Consider the following 19,274-nt stretch of genomic DNA (forward strand, 5'->3'; position numbering starts at 1 on the left):
GGGGAGAGGAGGGCCTTGGTGGCCCTAGGCCAGCAAAACAACTGACAGGGCTCCCATGGACCCACATATGAGCGAGGCGCCACAGACAACTGAAAAAAGGAGCCATCCAAAGGCCGGTGAGTCATCACAAGGGACCTGCGCACAGCCTGCACCGTGGGAAGTGTTTGGAGTGTGGGAGATGGGCCCACCGGGGGAACCCTGGGGCCCAGCACGGACAGCTGATCTGGCTCCAATGCACAGGCCCACTCAGTGGAGACTGGTCAGGTATACAGAACTGCAAGGGAAGCAGTTTGCTGAAAAGACTTGGGATCAGACCAGAGTTTCCACACAACCCAGGTGTACCAGACCTCACAAGACTTGGAAGTGCTTAAAAGTTCAACAATTAAAACCTGAGCTGCACAAAAAGCCTTCCCCAGAGAACCAACAGCAAAGCAGCAATTTAGCTCAACCACAGGGCTCAAGCGCTGGTCCCGACAGGAAGATCCCCCATTGTAGAAGTAAGCACAGGACAACAAATTAGTTCCAGTGCAGAGTTTAAGTGATGGGGGTAGCTAATAATCCAACACGGAACTGAAAAAAAACCCCCACAAAACCCCACAGATCAAAGTTCTGTATTAACCAGTGAAGGTCTAGCACCACTCAAAAATACCTATAAAACCTAGAAGGACTAGAAGCCCCTTGGCTTCTGAGCTGGAATGAGGGAGGTCCAAGGGCCTCAGTCACACACACCCCCAAATGTCCCCATCCAGCTTGTGGTCCCCATTGACCACCTGCCATCAGAAGCCCCCCAGGACCCCAAGCTGGGGTGGAGGGGGCTGAGGGCCTCAGCCACGTCCCACTGACGTCCCCATCCAGCCTGGCGATGACTGTGCTGCTGCCAGAAACCTCCCGGGCTCCAGAGCTAGAGTGGGGGGGGGGTGCCGTGGGCCACTTCCACCCCCGTCCCTGCCCCACTCTATGCAACCAGGTCAGCAAAGGAGCCGGCCATGGGCCAGCCTAGCCCCCCATCCCTACCTCCATTTCCCTACCTGCAGCCCCTCCACTCCCCTCCCCCTCCAACTGCTCTGCAACAACATTTTAGAATGTAAAAAAATAATATTAATGGTAAACAAATAAATTAAAAATAAAAAAATAATAATGAAATGCTGAAATTGCAATCTTGTATAATTCTAATTATGAGGAAATGGGAGAGTACCCAAATGAAATTGGCAACACAAGAAACACTCCTAGAAATGGCAAGCAGAATACATAACCAAGGATGACGAAAGAAGGAACACAAAGCCTTACAAACTATGAGAGGGGGAAAAGTGCCATTATAACAGGAAAGGCCCTAAAGTTTTGTTTTAGACTGAAGTTATGCTTTAGAGCAGTGCTTCTCAAAATTCAATGTGCATGTGAATCAGCTGGGGATCTTGCTAACACACAGATTCTGGTTCAGTAGGTGAGGCTTGATATTCTGCATTTATGACAAGCTCCTGGGTGATAGCGAGGAGGCTTGCCCTCAAACTGCTCTTTCAATAGCAAGGCTTTAGCACATGAAAAGAATACAGAAAGCATAATCTTCTACTTGTGAAGAATTCATTCAGTCGTTCAACATTTATTAAGCGCCTACTGTGTACCAGACACTACTCTATGTGTTGGAAGTACCAAGGTGAAGAAAATGACAGAGAAGGTAGAGCTACTTAATTCCAGTATTGTTTCTAACTTTGCCAGCCATGAGAAGTTTCATGCTTGAAAGAAAAACACAAGAGAGAACTGTGTACATCAAAAGAGATAAGAAAAGCAGTAGAGCCTCTCTAAAACCATTCAAGTATCCTGGTGCAGGTGAGATTAATAGTGAAGAATGGGACTTACAATGGGAATGGGCAAATGCATTTTGCGATGCTCAAATGTGATAGATTCCAAAAAACTATACATCAATGAGAATGATGTGAATCTCAGCAACATAATAGAATCAAGCATTAGAGATTTGTTGTGAGCGACCTAAAAAGATAATCAGTAAATTCTATGAATTCACATATATTCTCTAGAACAAGCCACACAAAGCTAATCTCATTTTCTTTTTGATAGGAGAATCAGACTGTCAGATCAGGGGAATGAAAAAGACATGGGCTAATTTGTTTAAGAGGGTGTGCTGTGTGTGTGTGTGTGTGTGTGTGTGTGTGTGTGTGTGTGTGTGTGTGTGTAAGCTCTATTCTGTGATAACCTAACATTGGCAGAGGAGGAAAGCAGAAAGAGTATCAGCTATGTATATGAAAAATTCCATAAAGAATGTTGCTTACAATTACCTTAATTAGGATGTAAGCTCTATTCTGTGATAACCTAACCTTGGCAGAGGAGGAAAGCAGAAAAAGTATCAGCTATGTATATGAAAAATTCCATAAAGAATGTTGCTTACAATTACCTTAATTAGGAAAAAGAAGTAAACATTATAAAGTATTTGTTTTAACTCAAAATGCACTAACTGGAGAACAAGAATTAAGAAATAACCTTGTATTAGTGACTTGAGGCCAGGCTATAAACTTTTGAAAAATATTACTAAACTATATCTCTCTAACTAACACAAAGCAATTTAACAACACTTTTTTGAAGTCCAAGTCCTCTGAGTGAGTCTCAGAAGCAAAGCAACCCATGAGAAATACCTGCCTTGGGGAAGATGAGCTGAGACAAATGGAGGATGAGAACATCTGAGAAGACTAAACCCAGGACAGGAGGAATCTTCATCACCTCCACTACCAGGCACATTTACTCAGAGGAAGAGCCCCTGTACCAGGACCTGCTGTGGGACCAAGGATCAGAGAATGGGATATGGCAAGGTGGTGCCACTTCTTCCTTTGCATACAATAGCCAATAAGTCAAATTCTACTCTTTTTCAGTCCCTAGTATTAAGAGTGCTCAGTTTCATTGGATCACATAGGAAAGTTAGGGAAATTTTAAAAGACTGTTTTTAACTCTCGAAGCTAACTTGGGAGCCCTATGAAACAACATTTATGAACATTAGCAAAGCAATGAATATTTGTGAACAAGATAGATGTGGTCAGGGCACAGTATAAATTAAGAGGACTTACTGCTGTTTAAAAGATTGCAACTGAAAAGCACTAAATAATGCTAGGTGGAAGGAGTTGTCTGGTGTTATATACCACGGGGCTCTGCCTTCCACCCTATTCTATTCAATATTTCATCAAGGACTTGTATTAGGATCAAGATGGCCAACTGATTAAATCTGAAGAAGCTACAAAGTTAGAAATATTAGTTAATGAAAAGGATACACATTTAAAAACTTTTTTGAAAGCAGGCAAAACATATATGAGCATGATAAGAATGGTGTAAATAAGTCATGGCAGCAGGACATTAAAAAGACCTGGGAGTTCTAATGGACTTCAGAGGCTCACAGAGTTAACACTGCGCCAGCAATGCTGAAGACAGCTAATGGGATCTTACACTTAATGATAAAAACAGAGTATCCAGAACAAGAGGAGTAGTGGTCCCAATAGTCCCACAACACCTGGCACAAATCAGACCACATTCTGACCATTACTGGATCCAGGTATAAGCACCACAGTTTAAAAATAACATCAACTGGAATACATACAGAGAAGAGTATTCTGAATGCTGGTGGGACTTGAAACCATAGCATATGAGGAACAGCTTAAGAAACTGGGGCTATTTAAGCTGGAGAAGAGATTTTGAGAATTATGAACTCATCTTCAAATATTTAAAAGACTATCATGTGAATGAGGAAATCGTGTTCTTAAGGTCTTGGTGGGCTGAATTAGGATTAGCAGGTAAGATTACAGAGAAGCAGATCTCAACCCGATGTGATGAAGAATTGTGTAAAAGAACTGTTCAAAAACAACTACCTCTTCTACAAGACATGTCCCAGTTGACCAACCAGGGCTTGTCAAGCCAGCCAGATGATTTTTCCCTGCAGACAGAGAACTCACATGTCAGACAGGGAGCAGGACCAGGAAATCTCCCAGCTCTAAGAGTCAGTGAAATAATTAATGCTACCTAAAAACATATTGCCAACATTATAAACATTGACTCAATAAGTGGTATCTCAGATGATGTGTGACATATTAATCAAATTCAGGACAAAGCTTCAATTAGTGGTTTTGAGCAGATCAATAAACGTGAGATTTCAGGTAGTAGAAGTAGTTATCTCAAGAGGACCTAGTTTACATGAACTCTTGGCAGGTAGGTTAATTCTCCCTTCCCTCTTTCAGAGTAAATCATTGGAGTACAAAAATCAGGATGGCCATCAAATTTGAAAACACAGATGAATATCTAATAGAGTATTTATTGATATTACATTATAATAAGTAATAAAATATAATCTAAGTTTTCCAGCTTTTATGGGCATCTGTACAACTTTTAATAAATTTAAAAACTAGAGAATGTAATCTCCTTAAAGAATAAAAACAATTCTAACACCTACTGAACTTACTATGTGCTAAGCATTTATGTGATCTCATCTAATTCTCAGAGAAACCTCAGAGATATTAGTATTATCCATATTTTGATGTGGAAACAGAATTACACCAGTTAAGAAACTTGCCCATGGTCACCCAGGTATTAACTGGAGGCAGGCTACTTCAGGACTGTGTTTATTCTGCACCATAACCAGTGCTAAGTACTCTCCACATATTTTCTCTTTTAAGCCTCAAAACGACCCTGTGAGATATGTATAGTCATCTCCATTTTACAGATAAGAAAATGCAGTTTCAAGAGGTTAAGTAACAAGTCTCAGGTTACACACTTGCAGAAATTCCAACTCAGCTCTATCCTACCTAGCCTGAACTCCATACTCTTGTCCTGTTACTGCCTCTGACTAAACTGTTCATTTCTTTTAAGAATTATATACTGATTTAACTGTCATCAAAATCTTATAACCTGTACAGGTGGGTGACTCTAGAAAGTCCAAAGCAAAACACTGAAATTTATCTTACAGTATTTACAAGTACTGTTTACAAGCAGTATCAATTGATGATACCATAAAACAATTTTTGGAATTTTGACATTCTAGAGAAAAAAACTTAAACAGGAGGCTAAATCAGCTGAGTGAGCCACATTATCTACTTTGATAAAATTTTATTTTCAATGGCAGTCTTGAAACTGATTCTTGCTGAATCACCTAACTAGTTGAATAATCTCAGCCAAGACATATTCTCTCTGCACCTCAGTTTCCTTTTTTAGAAAATGGGGATGTAATACCAGCTTCTTTTATTCTGACATAGTAGTTCCAAAACCACCTGCCCTAGTTACGTAACTCAAGGTAAGCAAGTGGTTTAATTTATGCTTGTAATACATAGCTAATTTTTTGCACTAGAATATTGAGTTTTGGGTGTACCCAAATTGTATCTTAATGGTTTCAATACTTCAAGGTAATATAAAATTTCAGAAAATCAATCAATTTACCTATAGTCAACTCTCATCAGCAAAGCTAAATATAGTATTTACACCCATCTCTCACCAAATAAACATAATTAGTTCCAAGAGCAAAAATTCACATACTATCATTTATTAATTATAAATTTAATGTAAAAACTAGCAGTGCTTCATTTATATGGAAAGTACGCCCAACTATTAAGTTAGTCATTCCAATAATATGCACTGATAAGAACAAATTTGAGAAACATATAAACTCGGACACTTCCCTTGTTATTTAACCTCTCTCATTGTCAGAATTTAATGAGAAGACTCTTTAGTGTTTTTAACTGAGCAATCACGTACTAATACAATCAATTTTGATACATGAGCAAAATTTTTCACATAAATTCTCACGATGACTCTGTGAGGTATGTCTAGCTATTTACATTTTGCAGATGAGGAAAAGAAGGCTTAGAGAGGTTAGATAACTAGTTCAAGGTCCCAGAGATTCCAACTCAGCTCTCCCTGACCCTGAGGCCCACACAGAGTATCATGTTAAATAAAATGCTTCAGGTAAAGTGTTCAGTTCTTTTGAGAATATTAATATCAATTTAACTGTAATCAAAATAACCTATCCTAAAGAATGACTCTAGAAAGCCAAACGGGGGTAGGGGGAATGGGAGTGGTTATCTGCCACCAGTATCACTGCTCTACTTACCTGTCTTTACCAATGTCACTAAGAAAAAAAAAAAAAAATTGGAAACACAAAGTAAATGCTTCTTAGATACCACACTTGAAAAATCAAAGACTTATTCCTTTAGAGTTTCAGGGTTGTGGGAAATGTTAAAAAATGATGTTGCTGGTTTACTTTAGTGGAGCTACAACTTACGTTCAATGATGAAGTTCTGAAACTTTATCTATATCTTAGGGAAAATGCAAACCACTAATTGTTAAACACAATTTCCCCAACCTACTACCAGGACACCAACATTAAACTCATGGCAAACATGTGGTAAGACTGAACTACTCCAGCCTATGTGATTATTTCTCAAAAAGAAAAGTGTCTCATATTCAAAATAATATCAAATCTAACTTTACATAATAGACTAAGAAGAAAAATACCTTCTTCTTGTTGGTAAAAGTCGCATAGTATTTTTGTGATGCAAATAAAAATCTGTTGGGAGTTCCCAGAGATGAGGTTTCCCTTCAGTGGGATGAAAAACTCCCAGGAACAGATTAATGGAATCTTGTCTATCAGCATCTGAAAAACAAAATATGTGTCTCAGAAAATCCACTACTGACGTATACACCTCAAGAAAGTATTTTTTCAGGAGGACAGTGATAACAACTGTGATTTCATATAACATATCTCTAAAAATAAAAGTAGTATTTATACTTCAAACGTCATACACATACAATCTAAAATAGTCAGCAAGATTCTGAGCAGAATAAAATCTTGCTTCAAAATGTTTCCTTTTTGTTCCATACCTCTCATAATATAGAGGATAGAGAACACAAAATGTTTCTTGAATTTTGAGACACTCTTAAAAATCTCTAAGAACTGTCATAATACCTTGTGACTTTATTTTTTAAATGAAAACATATCCTCACCATCTTAGTTTTCTTGAAGTAAATACATCTTTACACAAAGACAAGCAGAGACATCAGAAACAAATAAAATGACCCAATTCCTATTCAGATTCTGTTGCACAACCTTGAATAAGTCAGTTGCTTAGTTTCCACTTTTAATCCTTGAAAAGATATTATCCCTTTTTTCAACAGAGACAATGTTTGCAATGTTTTCTGTCCCCATCGGCAGCTGTGAGCTTGGCCCATTCTCTTTTGTGATTGATAATGAAGGCACAGGCAGCACATGAATAACAGCCTCTTTCTAACTATTCAACCACTCGAAAATTACCTTTCTGAGCTATGTTACGAACTAACAAAACTATAATTTCCTCTTCTTTTTCCTGATTATATTTTGGTAAAAATGATAATAAACACTGAAATGGTTTCATGAAACACCCTTCCCATTCCATGCTTTCTCCTTCCTAGTATCCTTCATTTTCTCCTTTCCATTCTTGTCTCAGAACCTTGTATATTCAAGCTTGTGGCAGACATCCACAATATAAATAACCTCTTTCTGAAAATGAGTGTAGGACTAAAAAGATAACACAGTAGAAATGACTGCTTTTGGAACAAGATAACATTATCATAAAATCAATTTTCTTCCAACAGCTAGTGAACACAGATATGTCTGAAATTAGCAACATTGTTCTCATTGGGTTATCTGATCATTTCAGCAAAAGCAAATGAATGATATATGGTACATCGAACATGTTTTCCAGTTATTAATATTTGACAGGAAGCATTCTGTTAAAACAGCACTTACCTTTCAGGCTGAAAGTAATATACTAAAGGGATGTGTTTATGTACCAAATATATTTGGGGCCTTTTTTTCCACTTGTGAGAAAACATCAAGTATTAAATTATGCTGACATTACTGCCCCAATTTGTACCCTCTTTAACACAATACAAAAGAAAACATACTGGTCTTATAGTCTTATAGTAATTATATTCTTTATGCTTCTTGAATCGCCTTAATGGCACTTAATAGTCCATTCTATGTAGTACCTCAAAATATGTTAATACTATCTAGAGAAGCTTTCCATTTTTCAATCATGTTTTCAAGGAGTTTATTTCATCCTTTAAACCTAATAGTAGCTTCCTTTAATCTTTAGCAAGTATAGTAAAATGTAAGATGTGAGAAACATAACCAAAAAAAAAAAAAAAGGATATTTCTTCAAAGGATCATAAAGAAGACTTCTTGAAAGTACTGCTGTAATTATAACTTAAAATATATCTATGATGTTTACAGTCACCTACTAAGCTTGGGCTATAAGGCCAGCTCTAATGGGATATTTCTTCAAAGGATCATAAAGAAGACTTCTTGAAAGTACTGCTGTAATTATAACAAAATATATCTATGATGTTTACAGTCACCTACTAAGCTTGGGCTATAAGGCCAGCTCTAATGAGCCTGAGGATCTTCTCCTGGCTACTTTTGAATGCAAATAAGAAAGCCACCCCAAGAAAAATGGTAGTACTTTGGATATGGACAAGAGTTTAAAACAGGTAGATTCTCTGTAGTTATGTACAAGAGGACAAAATTATTATCTGTTTTTTTATACTCAATTATGCTATAAAGGATAAAAGAATGTGCACCATTCAAACACCATTCAAAGAGTTAAACTCTAACCAGATTTATTCATCTCTAAGAACTGTCAAAGGCCAGCTCTAATGAGCCTGAGGATCTTCTCCTGGCTACTTTTGAATGCAAATAAGAAAGCCACCCCAAGAAAAATGGTAGTACTTTGGATATGGACAAGAGTTTAAAACAGGTAGATTCTCTGTAGTTATGTACAAGAGGACAAAATTATTATCTGTTTTTTTATACTCAATTATGCTATAAAGGATAAAAGAATGTGCACCATTCAAACACCATTCAAAGAGTTAAACTCTAACCAGATTTATTCTTCACTATATTTAAATAGATCAGGTTTGAATATAACAATTTTTTTTAATTAGCTAAAAATTTTATTTTGTAACTAAAATATTTGTTATTCTAATATTAAGTTAAGTTGGTGATAAAGTGGCCTTGAAATTAGTAACAGAAGGAAATACTACTCAATAAATAGTAATGTTTAACTACTGGGGGGAAGGAGACAATAAAGTTAGATCCCTACCTCACACCATGCATTGAAAGACATACCAATCAAATGTAAGAAAGACACAGATCAACCCCCTAATAGAAAAATAGGTACACACAATTTCCAAAAGAATCAGAAATAGCTAATGAACATACAAAAATCCAACTTCATTAGTTATCAAACAAATGCAGATTAAAACAATATACCTTTTTCTACCTATTAAGTTGGCAAAATACTTTCCATAATTGACACTTCCATACTCTGCTGAGGGGAGCATTAACTATTATGTCTTTTCTGAAAGGCAATTTCCATATATACACACACATACATAAGGGTACTTCAAAAAGTTTGTGGAAAAATAGAATTAAAGATAATACAAATTTTCCATGAACTTTTTGAAGTAATCTCATATATATCCATACATTAAACCCTGGAAAGTATTTATACCCTCTGACCTAATAAATATGCTTCTGAAATTTTCGTGAAAAAAGATCAAAGATATGCAATAAAAAAGTATATGTTCAAAGATAATTGTTTAGAAGGACTCTAAATGTGCAATAACAAAGAACTAAATTATAATGCTTCTAAAGGATAGAATACCTTAAGGCTACTAAAAATCATGCTGTAGAAGAATATTTAAGACCATAAACATTATTCATATTATCTACAAGGGCAAAAGCAGATTATAAATTACACACATAGTAAAACCAGGAGAATTATGTTCTCCTAAATATCACCAAGAGGTTATCTCTGGAAGGTGGGGATTATGATTTATTTGTGAGCTATTCTGTACTTTCTATAATGAACACATATTACTTTAATAATTAAAAAAAAAAATTCATTCATTCAAGAATCTACTACGTCTCACACTGGGGATAAAAGACTAACAAGGACCTGGCTCTCATAGGCTTACACTTCACAGAAGGAAACAAAAATATATACAAGTAAATGACAGACAAGGCACTTTTAGAGTATGCAAGTTTTATGAAGGAAATAAAACAGAGTGACATGAGAGTGATGAGAAAGGAGAAAGGCAGTTAGACTGGGTTGTTGGACAGTTAGATTGGGTTGCTGGGGAAAAGGGTAAAGGGTAAATCTGCATTTGTTTGGTAACTAAGTTGGATTTTTGTATGCTCATTGGCTATTTCTGATTCTTTTGAAAATTATGAAATGTCTGTGGAAGTAACTTTTGAACTGTAAAGATAAGAAGGAAGTGGTCACACAGAGCTTTGGGGGTTGTGCCTAAGCAGAAGGACAACCAACTATAAAGGCTTGAAGGGGGAAGGAGCTGAGCAAGAAGGATGGAGGGTAGCGGGAGAGCAAAAGAGCAATATTAGAGACAGATGGGGCCAGACCATACAGGCCTTATAGGTCATGGTAAAGAGTTTGATTTCAAGTGCAATGGGAAGCACTGGAAGGGTTTTTAAAGAGGGAAGTGATGTGATCTAAGTTTTGAAAAAATCACTCTGGCTGCTGTGAAGAGCAAGACTAAAATAGTGGAAGCAGAAAGACAAATTAGGAGCTACTGCAGTTGTTCAGATAAGAGGTAATGGTTGTGTGGACTAGTGAGGCAGCAGAGGGAGTGAAACATAGCAGATTTGGGATATACTTTGGAGAGAGAGCCAACAAGATTTGCTGACAGATGGGATTGGGGAGGGGTGATGAGAAAAATAAATGATTCAAGGATGTTCCTACGTTTCTGAACTGTGCAATGTGTGTTGAGGTGGAAAAACAAGTGGAGAAATAGGTTTAATACAGTCAAGAATTTCAGTTTCAGGAGTTTGAGATTCTTATTAGATAGCTATGGTAGGAAGAAATCTGGCCTCCATGACCTTTGCTCCCTAGTGTCATACCCATGAATATTTTATATTACATGACAAAAGGAACTTTGCAGATGTAATTAAGATTACTAATCACCAACATCAAGATAGGGAAATTAACCTGGATTATCTGGGTAAACCCACTGTAATTACATGAATCCTTTCAAGGCAGAAGAGGAAGGTAGAAGAGGAAGACTAAAGGGCAAGGCAGAGAGATATGAAGATAGATTCAGTGCAGGATTTGATACACCATTGCTGGCTTTAAAATAGAGCAGGCCAAAAGTCAATGAATGCAAACATCCTCTAGGAACTGATGGATCTTGGACGTGACTGGGGGCGCCATTGTGCACACAATAAGCACAAAATAGCTGCAGGCCTTGTCTTCCACTCCAGCACCAAACCCCTCCCCCCTTCCCTTTATGAGAAGCTGAGAAGACTTGTTACTTAAACAGAAACCCTTTTGCTTTTGCAACGACACAGTTCTCCACCCTGATCCCACAGTTTCCACATTAGCATAATACCCCTCCCTGATGGTATCAGCCGTCCTTGGAGCCCTATATAAGCTCTACCACCCCCACACCTGGTGTTGCCTTCCACTTTGAGGGCAGCCCTAGGCTGCCCATCACTTTGAATGCAGCCTGGCAGATTCTTTTCCTTTAATAAAGCTTGAATGGTACCTGGCATCTTGGCTCACTTTCTTTCAGGAACTGATAGCAGCACCTACCAATTGCTAGCAAAGACATGGGCAACAGTCCTACCACTGCATGGAATTCTGCCAACAATCTGAATGAGCCAGAAGACTTCCAGATAAGAGCCCAGGTCAGCTGACATTTTGATTTTATTTTTATTTCATCTGACTTCATTTTGACTTCAACCTTGTGACACCCTAAGCAGGGAACACAACTGAGTAATGCTATGCCCAGACTTCAGACCCACACAAACTGTAATAAATAGGTGTTGTTTAAAACCACTCAATTTGTAATAATTTGTCATAGCATCTATGGAAAACTAATATGATACCCAAGAGTAGATGCTAGGTAAGCATTTGGATAAATGAGTCTGGAGTTCATGGAGAAGTCATTTAGAGGTATAAATTTGAGTGTCAAATGCATGGTTCTTAAGCCATGATGGCTTTACCCTAGGGGTTGAGATGCCCCTAGAGTTACAGTGTAAAAAGAGAGGAGAAAAGGAGAGTTTAGAAATAGGACAGGAAAGGTCAACAGGGAGGCTGAAAGAGATATCAGATTGAGTTTCAAGGGAGAAGGAATGGTCAACTGTGATAAAAGTTGTTGAAAGGTTGAATAAGATGGAGACAAGTGACCATGGGATTTGGCAATGAGAAGATTGCTGATAACTCTGAGAGGCACAGTTTCAGTGTCATGATAGGGTAGAAGCCCAATGGAACAGGTGGAAAGAAAATGATATGAGAGAGAAAACAGGCAGGTAGTCAACTTATTCAAGTTTTTGCTCAGGAGAGTAGAGAAATAGGACTGGAGGGGGATGTGGGATTAGGAATATATGGAAAGGCTGGATAGAAGACACTAAGGTGTGCTTCTATGTTAATGAAAATGATGCAGTAGAGAGGGAGAAACTGATGATGCACAGCAACGAGCGTATGATTACGGGGGAAACAAGAAGGGCTGGGATTCAGAGAACAGCGGAGGGCTTGGCTTAAGACAGGGCAGGAACACTCCAAGAACTATAATACAATATAAGGTGATAAGAGGAGGGAGTTCCCTTCTAATGACTTTTATTATCCCAATGAAGTATGAAGCAAGATCATCAGCTGAGAATGGGATGTTATAGGATTATAGGGAGAGAACAAGGTATGAAATGGTCATTTTGGAGAGTGGAAGAATGAACAGACTAGGGAAATACAGTAGGACTGTCGGGTTGTTTTGAGTGTCCTTTGGAGAACTGTAGTAAATTTAAACTAAGAGTAATAATTTGCAACTTTTTCTCTTGCCATGTTTAACTGCTTTGGTTCACAGGAGAAGTGAAGAGAGTTGGATTTTAACCACAGTTAACAATGTTATTTAAAATGTTATTTAAACAAAACATTTTTCCAATTGTTTTCTTTCTGCTATAGCCAAATACAGCTTATTCACTCAAAACCTGCTGTTTGAAGGATGACCTTAGAAGGCTATCTTACTCTTCTTGATAAATTAAAATGTTCTCAGCACATTCCCTTGCAAGTCCCTCTTTCTGTAGTGAGCAGAAAGGGAAAGAAACTGTTGGCAGTACCTCAAAGCACTATCATAATGCCAGGGGAAGTCATCTTAACACCATCTTCTGTGATCACTGCTTTTCATGCATAGTAAGCTTTTAAATCTTTGCCCTGTGAGCTTTTCTTTTTAAATCTCTGTTTGAAGAGGACATGATTCCTCTCCATGCATGCACACACACACATTCATTACATTCAAATTGCACATGTGTCTGCCTATGTAACTAGTTATGTTAGAAAGCAAAAGGTGCTTCTTAGAGACAAGCTAGTATATGAAGCCTCAAGAACAGTTATTAAAACAAGCCGGAAAGAGGGTCAGGTGAGTTGCCCACATACCATCTATTTTACCAATGGTATAATTCCCAGTAACCTAATTTCACTGTTCTAGTGTCTTAATCAGTAAGTATCTTCCTGCCCTGCCCAGAGGCATAACATGAGGAGACTGATTAAGTTTTACAAAGTTATCTTGAGTGCTTTAAAGAAAATTGTTTTATAACATATTATCATCATTATATAATACCCATTGTAATTTAAAAATAAGTTGTACACCCCAATGACACCATGGTTCTTAAAATAAAGAAGTCTGTTTTAGCCACGTTCTGCATAAAACAATTCCTTTCATAGTAGTTCCTCTTTCAGTTGTGCATAATTTTGGCTTACCTTCCCCCTTATGTGCACAACACTTTCTCATACCCATCTCTCTCTTTTAATATTACTCCTTTATTTTTTAATCATGTACAGCTACACATTCATTCTCTCTGCCCTCTAGTCTCATTATAAAGCACATCACTTGGTTCTTAAGTGACAATAATGACCCCTATTATGGGGACAATGATGACAGGAAAGGGGCAGAGGAGCAGAAGACCTTTCATCGAGGCAGCTCTAAAAGTTTTTCATGGTGACCCAGAGGGATATGTATTTGTTGGCACATGACTTATAATTACATCCCTTCACCTACCCCACAACTTTTATAGGTTGGACTGTGTCTCCCAGACAGATATGTTGAAGTCCCAGAAGTACCCAGTAACTGTGAATGCGACCTTACTTGGAAACATGGTCTTTGTAGATATAGTCAAGTGAAGATGCAGTCACACTGGAGAACAGTGGGCCCTTAATTCAATAGGACTGGTGTCCTCATAAGAAGAGGAGAGACACCAGAGAGGAGGAAAACACCATGAAGACAGACACGAGGGAAGAATACCATGTGAGGACAGAGGCAGACACTGAAGTGTTTCAGTCACAAGCCAAGGAATGCCAAGGATTGCCAGCAACCACCAGAAGCCAGAAAGAAGGAAGGATCCTCCTCTATGGGTTTCAGAGGGAACATGGCCCTACTGGTGTTTTGATTTCAGACTTCTAGCCTCCTGAACTGTGAGATAATAAATTTCTGTTGTTTTAAGCCACTGGTTTGTGGTATTTTGTTAAAGCAGCCCTAGGAAACTGATACGGATTTCCTGTGTGTGTGTGTGTGGGGGGGTATGTTGGTGGGGGAGGTGTGATTTGCTTCTGACCAATGTGATATGGAGAAAATGATGGTATTTCACTCCATGATTAAATTAAGTTATATAAGAGACTCTATTTTGCTAGCAGACTCATTCTACAGACTCTCTTTCCCTTGCCAGCTATGAAGAAGCAAGCTGCTATGAGTCCCATAGCCACAAGCACCTGCAAGGAACTGAATTCTGCCAACAAACACATGAGCTGGGAAGTAGATCCTTCTCTAGCCAAGCCTCCAGATGAGACGATGGCCTGACTGACATCTTAATTGCAGCCTTGTGAGACCCTAAACAAAGAACCCAGCTAAACTGTACTTGGACTTCTGACCCACAGAAATTATGAAATAATGAATGTGTGCTGTTTTAAGCTGCTCAATTTGTATTAATTTGTTACATAGCATAGAAAACTAATACTCTTGAGCAGAGCAGAGCAGACTGGCTTTGTAGTCTCTCTGGGCCTAGAAAATGTTGAAAGCTGACACTTTGTGGACACTTTCAGGAATGTTTCCAAGACTCCAACCACTGGAGACTGTTGCAATTCCGTTGGTGTGGGCACATGCCTCTTTTTTTTAATCAGGCAGTTTCCCGCAACTCCTTCTTAGCTCCTTAGGTATCCAGTGTTTACCTTCTGGTTCTTGCTGTGAGGTTCTCTCTGTCCCTCAAGGGGCCTTACTGGCCAGGACCCAGGATAAACCCTTGCTGGCACCCTTCTCCATGAGGCCCACATCTGGTTACCAGTAAACACTCAAGTATCCTTTGGCCCAACCAACTCCAGGAGTGCAGGCAATTCCCAATAAGGCAACACTCCTGTCAGCCCATCCCTCTGCTTTAGATTTCTTATGCAGCAGTCCAAGGACTATGCCTGGGTTCCCTCGAATGGCAGGATACCACATCAAAGCTCGCCTAGAGTCCTGTTGAAGCCCAATCTCTCTGCACTTGAGTTGAAGAAGTGGGAGTGGTGGCAATCATTGCTGGCAACAGTTCACTCCGAAGAACCTCTTTACCAAACAACAACTCCACATTCTGTAAACTTTTTTATCCTTAACATGGTTCAAGGGCTGAGGATTCACGGAATTGAACACTAAACACTTTCCTTGTAAATTCTGTGTGTGGGGATTTCTCTCACAATCACGGTGGTCTATGAATCTATTGTTTTGTCAATTCCATCAGAGTGGAGGCAGGAAAAGTGCCATTTTAACAACCTGTTACATTCAGCATCCACAAGTCAAAAAAGTGTAATTTAATGAGTATAATATAAAGCTAATATTACTATTCAATTCTAGCTTTCATTTTAAAAACTCAGCAATATTTACATTCTTAGATAATGGTCAAGACTTTGAACACATTAAAAAAAAATGATTGGATACCCTCAAAAAATTTTATCTATATTGCAAGGAAAAATATAGCAGACAGAAGCCAAGAAATCCAAGCATGTTGCATTATTTAAAAACTGCAAGTATGGGTACCAAAATGCAAAAGTGCTCTATTTAAAATACAAAATGTTTATTTATTCATTTGTCGAACAAGTATTTATTAAGCACTTTCTAAGTGATAGACTGTTTTATTTAAACTTTTAAAATATTTAATTTTACTTAAGCAGGTAAAAAAAAAAAAGTACATGTATAAGAAGAAAAACGTACAAAAGAGTAAATCTTAAGAAATACCTAATACTCCAGAATTACCTGAAAAAGCATTGCTGTAATATCTAGACAGGGTTTGCATGATGTCTTTTGAGTGCTGGGTCCATGGCGCTATTTTTCTGTAGGTTTTTACACGATGAACAAGTTGAGAACCACCATACTGAAGAGATAGGGTATCACCATGGTCTTCATAAAGTTCTTCAAATAACCTAAGCAAAAGAAAAGCTCACATTAAAGAATTTTACCAAAATGACTGCACAAGGTTTTTACCTAGCAACCGACTCAAAACAAGTCTTTTACCTTATAAATTATTCTGAGTCTTTCTTTTCCACATCTTGAGGATAAATGCAAATGCAAAATGTATTATATTTCATAGTGATATTCCAATAAGCATCAAAGTGACAGAAAACACCAAAAAGGAAAGAGGGGCACCAAAAATATAACCCACAAAAGCCAGACAAAGATGGTTCTAACCATATAAAAGACTCCTAACTTTTTGCAGCTTGCCAAATCAATTCACCACCCATGACAAAATTTTCTGTGCTCTTTGAATTGCCTTTGAAGAAAGGATATACTCTTGTCATAGTGTCTTAGTCTGTTTGGGCTGCTGTTACAAAATACCATAAACTAGGAGGTTTATAAACAACATTTATTTCTCACAGTTCTGGAGGCTAAGTTAAAGATCAAGATGCCGGCAGATAGGGTGTCTGGTGAGAGCCAGTTTCCTGGTTCATAGATTGTGTCTTCTCCCTGTGTCCGTACATGGTGGAAGAGGCTAGCTAGGTCTCTGTGGTCTCTTTTATAAGGGCACTAATCCCAATCAGGAGGATTCCATCCTCAGATCTAATCACTTCCCAAAGGCCCTACATCCTACTACAATCTCTTTGGGAACCAGGATTTCAACATATGGATTTGGGGAAGACACAAACATTCAGACCATAGCAGACAAACCATATTCTTTCTTAGAAACATGTACATGTTTGAAACTGTGTTTCTTCAAGGGCCGTTAACATTGTCAGTGTGCTGATACCTGTGGATCTGGCCATTTGTAAACCGATTACTTCCCTTGGCTGAGCTTTTATGACAATCTCAGGTGAGCAATAGTAGCTATCCTTGTATTTTCAAGAAATAGTACTTCATGCATGTCATGGATCTAATGGACAGTGAAGAAACAGTAATCCTTGATGAAGAATCAATCTTTTATATGTCTTCTATTTTTAGATCAAAACGTATGAAGTGCAGTACTTTTTTTTAATGCAAACTGGATTTATTTTTTAAAAAAACCATACTAGTTTGTCTAAGCACTTTGGAATTTATCTAAAGAACAGAGTGTTTACTTATAATTAACATGAGCAGAAAAAATCCAAAAACCATGGCAATTATACAGAAGTCTTTAATAGAAATATGTATTGCAGAACTAATTAGAATAATATCTTCTAGCAACATAATTTTTGAGAAGCTAAAAATAGAAGTGAGTTCACAAAAATTCTTATTAATCAGGTTTGCTTTCTGTCATTACTGGCAGTCAGATGGTAGAAAATAAGGCTTACCTTACTGCATCTGTGTCAAACTGTAGATTAGGTTTGTCAATCAATCCCAAGGAATACAGCTGATAGGCCAGAGCACATTTTCCCACCATAAACTGTGCTGTGTTGGTGCGATCTAAACAGTCTACGCAGTTGGTTCGAAGAACACCAGTCTAAAGAGAAATACCTTAAGATTTTCAACACTATTCAGTCACCAAAACTCCTTCCATACTACTTTAGATTTATTTTCTTTAAGAAGCAGAAGAAAGGGGGGCCGGACCGGTGGCGCACTGGATAGTGCGCCGCTTGGGAAGCGCGGCGGCGCTCCCGCCCGAGGGTTCGGATCCCACATACAGACTGGTTCCCGCTCACTGGCTGAGCGAGGCGTGGGAGCAACGCCGAGGGTTGCGATCCCGTTGCCGGTCCCCGGTCCGGTACAGGGGCAACACTGAGGGTTGCGATCCGTTGCCGGACACGGAAAAAGACAAAAAAAAAGAAAAAAAAAAAAAAAAGAAGCAGAAGAAAGGTGGTGAGTGTTGTTCCTGAACAAATATTAATTATTTAGTTTTATGTAAAGTTAAAGGTCAAGATAAAAAAGAATATTTTTTAAAATTATATGTTTATATTTGCTGCTCACTTAATATTGCTGCAATGACATCATTAAATTGGTCTACATATGAATTTACTTCTTTAGTTTAACAAGATATATAGCTAACATTTTCTACATGTACCAATTGGTAAAATACGGGCTTTTTTCTGATATACCTCTTTTACTATAAAAACCAAATATTCAGTGGTTGAAGCCATATCATTGTTAATGTATAGTTAACATATATAGTGTACGTACCTGGCTTGTTTTCTAAAGTCACTCTAATTTATTCTTTTCACGTTCCTGTTTGTGTTTCTATTTCCAATAATAAAGTTTAGTATATAGAAAGAATCCACAGGCCATATTATTTCAGCTGTACATCCTTCATGAAACTTAAACTAGCAGTAAAGCTTTTAAAGATCATTCTCTAATGATTACTAGTTCTGCATTAAATAAGATGTATCTCTCTCCATGGTTGCTTACAGAAAACATTACACACTGTGGATACAGATTCTATTCATTCTGAATATAATGTCATCTTTACCTGCAGGCGACCAGTGGGAATCACACATCCTCCTAGTTCATTCCACCTGTGTTTAAAAACAAATGCTTTTAAAAATATTTAATGGCATAATATATATTTATTTTTGGTACTAGTGCTTTGTTAAGAATCACAGAATCAGGGCCTGCCCGGTGGCGCACTGGATAAGTGCGCCGCTTGGGAAGCGCGGCGGCGCTCCCGCCCGAGGGTTCGGATCCCACATACAGACCGGTTCCCGCTCACTGGCTGAGCGAGGCGCGGGGGCAACACTGAGGGTTGCGATCCGTTGCCGGACACGGAAAAAGACAAAAAAAAAAAAAAAAAAAAAAAAAAAAAAAAAAAAAAAAAAAAAAAAAAA

At 38.1% G+C, this 19,274-nt stretch overlaps 1 protein-coding gene across 1 annotated transcript in view; it reads right to left on the minus strand.

Annotated features, from left to right (window-relative positions):
• Positions 1-19,274, minus strand: part of FIG4 (FIG4 homolog, SAC1 lipid phosphatase domain containing (S. cerevisiae)) — a 114,837-nt gene that overhangs the window by 40,369 nt on the left and 55,194 nt on the right. Inside the window, exons 13-16 of the mRNA XM_008587415.1 lie at positions 18,920-18,965; positions 17,811-17,959; positions 16,303-16,469; positions 6,493-6,631 (exon numbers count right to left, since the gene is read on the minus strand). Of these exons, the coding sequence (XP_008585637.1) occupies positions 6,493-6,631; positions 16,303-16,469; positions 17,811-17,959; positions 18,920-18,965 (501 nt within the window). The remainder of the gene's footprint in view (positions 1-6,492; positions 6,632-16,302; positions 16,470-17,810; positions 17,960-18,919; positions 18,966-19,274) is intronic.

The sequence above is a fragment of the Galeopterus variegatus genome, unplaced genomic scaffold, assembly GCF_000696425.1.
Source record: "Galeopterus variegatus unplaced genomic scaffold, G_variegatus-3.0.2 Scaffold4384, whole genome shotgun sequence".
Lineage (NCBI taxonomy): Eukaryota > Metazoa > Chordata > Mammalia > Dermoptera > Cynocephalidae > Galeopterus > Galeopterus variegatus.